The sequence below is a fragment of the Atta colombica genome, unplaced genomic scaffold, assembly GCF_001594045.1.
Source record: "Atta colombica isolate Treedump-2 unplaced genomic scaffold, Acol1.0 scaffold248, whole genome shotgun sequence".
NCBI classification, from domain to species: Eukaryota; Metazoa; Arthropoda; class Insecta; order Hymenoptera; family Formicidae; genus Atta; species Atta colombica.
Genome location: NW_017259346.1, coordinates 811960 through 815456, shown reverse-complemented (window position 1 = coordinate 815456; position 3497 = coordinate 811960). Strand labels below are relative to the sequence as shown.

The following is a 3497-nucleotide window of genomic DNA, read 5'->3' as shown; positions in this document are numbered from 1 at the left end:
GACGGCACTGAGAAGTCATGCATCGACGAAATCATCAAAGATATTTCCAGATAAGTCATACTCGAAGCTGATCAATATTGAAGACATTAATATTGCTTCATTATTGCACCTGTGCTTCAAGAATCACTTGTTCACCATTCAGGCATCAGGCTAATAGTTATCAATCGAGAATCATATTGTGATATGAATTATTAATAGAACTCGCCTATATCTTTAATACGTAACATATGCGTTAGTCCGTATCTGTAAATAGTCTGATTCAATTTTAACGCAATGCATTACTGGACCTTAAATTCCAAATATTATTGAACACCCAATAACAATAGAGAATAATGATTATCTTATTCTGTAATTGTTATTTCTGATCAAGATTCAATTGATATTCAGAGCTTGAATGGTCAAGCAGCTCGTCATTGCAATGCTATCAGACCATCTTTTTTAAAGCTACCACTTTTTTAAAAATACAAATTTTGCAATATTTATTTTAATTCCGATGATTAAAATTGTTCACTCAATCAATTGACCATCAATTAAAATTTCATCATAAGTACATAACGTACTTCAGTGTGTCATATGTTCCATGTTCAAATGTTCTTATTATGTATATTTATCTATTTTACTTAACTATTATAGATCTTCTACCTTATTAAATATGTTTGTATAATTGAAAAAAAAAACAATCTAATCCCTACCAATTCTTTTGTGAATCTGTTGGTGCTTAATAAGATGCGCCTTTTGCCTGAATGCTTTGTTACATACATCGCATCTGAATGGTTTTTCACCCGTATGCGTACGCAGGTGTACCTTAATATTGCTTTTATTTAGGAAACCTCTTTGACAGATATGACACCGATGTATTGGCTTATCCTTGCCACTCATTAAACTCGATTCCGTTCCGTATTGCACTCCCACAGCACCAGCGGTCGGACCTTTCTTTGAGGGCGAGCCCCCAGAACCTGGCGAGGATCGTGACCTCTTTCTGGGATGGGAGGGTGTGGCAAAAGACGAATGCAAAATATCCTCGGGACTGCAAGATGTAGATACCCGATTAGGCGGACTAAGCGGTGGAAATGGGCTAGTTGACGAGGGGGTTTCACCACACGAAGCGTTCTGTAAATTTGTGGGATTTCCAGATTGTTGCAATCTTGCCTGGAGTAAGGGCGCATAGTCAAGCTTAGTGGGGTTTTGCGTGAGCAAATTTTGCAACGCCGAACCAGCATGTTGCTGAGTTTGCGTTGTCGGAGTCGTTGTCACATAAATTTGATGCGCGAACGTACTAGGCGAAGTTGTTTCTTGGGTCTTAGGTGAACAATCCGTAATCCAGTCGGCGATGTCTATCCAATCCCTTGAAGCGTCTGTATCCTGCTCGGAACTGGGTCCATTTCCATTCCCTGGAACCGTTGTATCGGCTATCGCAGATCCAATGATCTGCGCTATATCATCCATGTCTTCGTAAATTATTTGTTGCGTCGACTGTGGCAATTGCTGCTGTTGTTGCTGATTGTGAGGATGATGATGCTGCGGCTGTTGATGATTCTGCTGTTGTTGCTGCTGCTGCTGTTGCTGTTGTGACTGTTTCTGACTCGCCTGTGGACATGGAGTACTAGAAGACACTACAGGCGACTCAAAAAATTCCTGATTAGAGGATGGTGTGGGGGAGGCAGACGGCACATCAATCGACGATCTTTGGCCAGACGAGGCTATTGTGTGATAGTGATGCCCAGGAATGCCATTGATTTGAAGGTGTCCCGTATAATTGGTAAAAGGTGGAAGCGGGAGCAGCTTCACGTCCGGCAATGACTGTTCGGAGACTGTCGTAGCTAGGATCGAATCCCAATTGTCTTGAAATCCAACGGCCGTTTGTTTTGCGTCTGGGACTCCTCCCTCCAGGAACTCTGGTCCATTTGTCCATGGTAACAGCAAACTATCAATCTCAGCTGGCGAATTACCTACCACAATCCCAGAACCTTGGCTACTATGAGGCGGCTCAACGCCAGATGAAGTCAGATGCGGCGGTGCCGCCGGTGGCCCTGACTGTGTCTCGTATTTCATCTCCGTTACGATGTCCGATGTTGGCGAAATGGTGTCTAAATAATGCGGCAGAGCCGCGTGCTTCACCAGCGATGGATCGCTGGTGCTTCTTCCCGCGCAGAAGGATTGCTGTTTAAAATTGCTGCGATTACGATCAGCAATGGTACCAGCTACGTTTGTATCTATCGCGGATTGTTCCTTTATCGTTGGACCCGGTTCCAAGAAGAAATTCACGTTGTTAGCCCTATAACGTGGTACCACCGGCGATTCTTGCAGCGGTTGCTGCAACTTACGTTGTTCTTCTATCACTGCCGTCTTCAGGGAGTGCTCTTTCAAGAAACGGTTCCTGTCCACGCAGGCGTTGTTATCGCTGATACCTACGTTGGCGTTCAGCAGGACTGAAATAGGAATTCTATTCAATGTATTTGTCGTGACCGGAATGAATCGGGATGACGAGGATGGTCCACCACACGACTGCTGTCGCTCTTCAGGACTTACGCCGTTAAACTCCGTCTTGTTCCTTGAAAAGTTTAAGGAACTGTACGTTAACGGTAACTGCTCATACGGCACGTTAGAGGCGGTCGATGCCGCGTTGGTAGCGGTGATGCTACGCGTATTATTCGTCGACGTGGGCGACGTCGTGAATGTCGTTATGAACGGCCTGGAGATACAAACTTTGCGCTTTTCGGGACACGCGTAGCCAGGTAGCTGTGGCTGCGCGTTGTTTGTCTGCGTCAACGACGGCGTTAATACAGTATGTTCCGGCGAAATATTTCTGAGAGATTCTGGTGACGATGGAAGATTGTGGTAGCTGGATGAATTTGGGACGTTGGTACCGTACACGTTTGTGGTGTTATTCAACGACTGGCACCCGGAATTGTACAACGAATTTTGATAACCCTGAAAGTTACCGTCGTGATTGGATGGTTGTTGGCATGCGACTTGAAATGGAGGCCCAACCTGATAGTTACTGTTGTTATACTGCGATACCTGCTGGTGCTCGGACAATTCCGGAGTCGGAGGAAACGACAGATGGAAATTCTTTTTACTGTCGAGACTGTTGCTACCACCAGCGAAGCTGTGGCACCCTGGAACACAGGAAGGATATCGATTGATATTAGCAGATTATAAAGGTAACTCGAATAGGAATAGGCATATTGTGAAAAAATGTATTTTGTAAAAAAAACTGTAAAAAAAAACAAACATTCACATTACATCTCCATTTGTGATTCATATATTTAAAATGTTTAAGTATCTTCATTTTTATATATGTTTATTTCCTTGAGAATTCAATATTATTTTATTTTACATGCTTTATATAGATCAAATTATATTATATATATTTTTTATAAAAGAGAATATATGATAATAAATATTGCACACACACACACACACACACACACACACACACACACACACACACACACACACACACACACACAAACACACACACACACACACACACA

The 3497-nt window shown here is 43.0% G+C and overlaps 1 protein-coding gene across 1 annotated transcript in view; it reads right to left on the bottom strand.

Annotated features, from left to right (window-relative positions):
* Window positions 1-681: 681 nt before the first annotated feature.
* Window positions 682-3497, bottom strand: part of LOC108688887 — a 4407-nt gene continuing 1591 nt past the window's right edge. The window contains exon 2 of the mRNA XM_018195417.1: window positions 682-3119. Coding sequence (XP_018050906.1) covers window positions 682-3119 — 2438 coding nt within the window. The remainder of the gene's footprint in view (window positions 3120-3497) is intronic.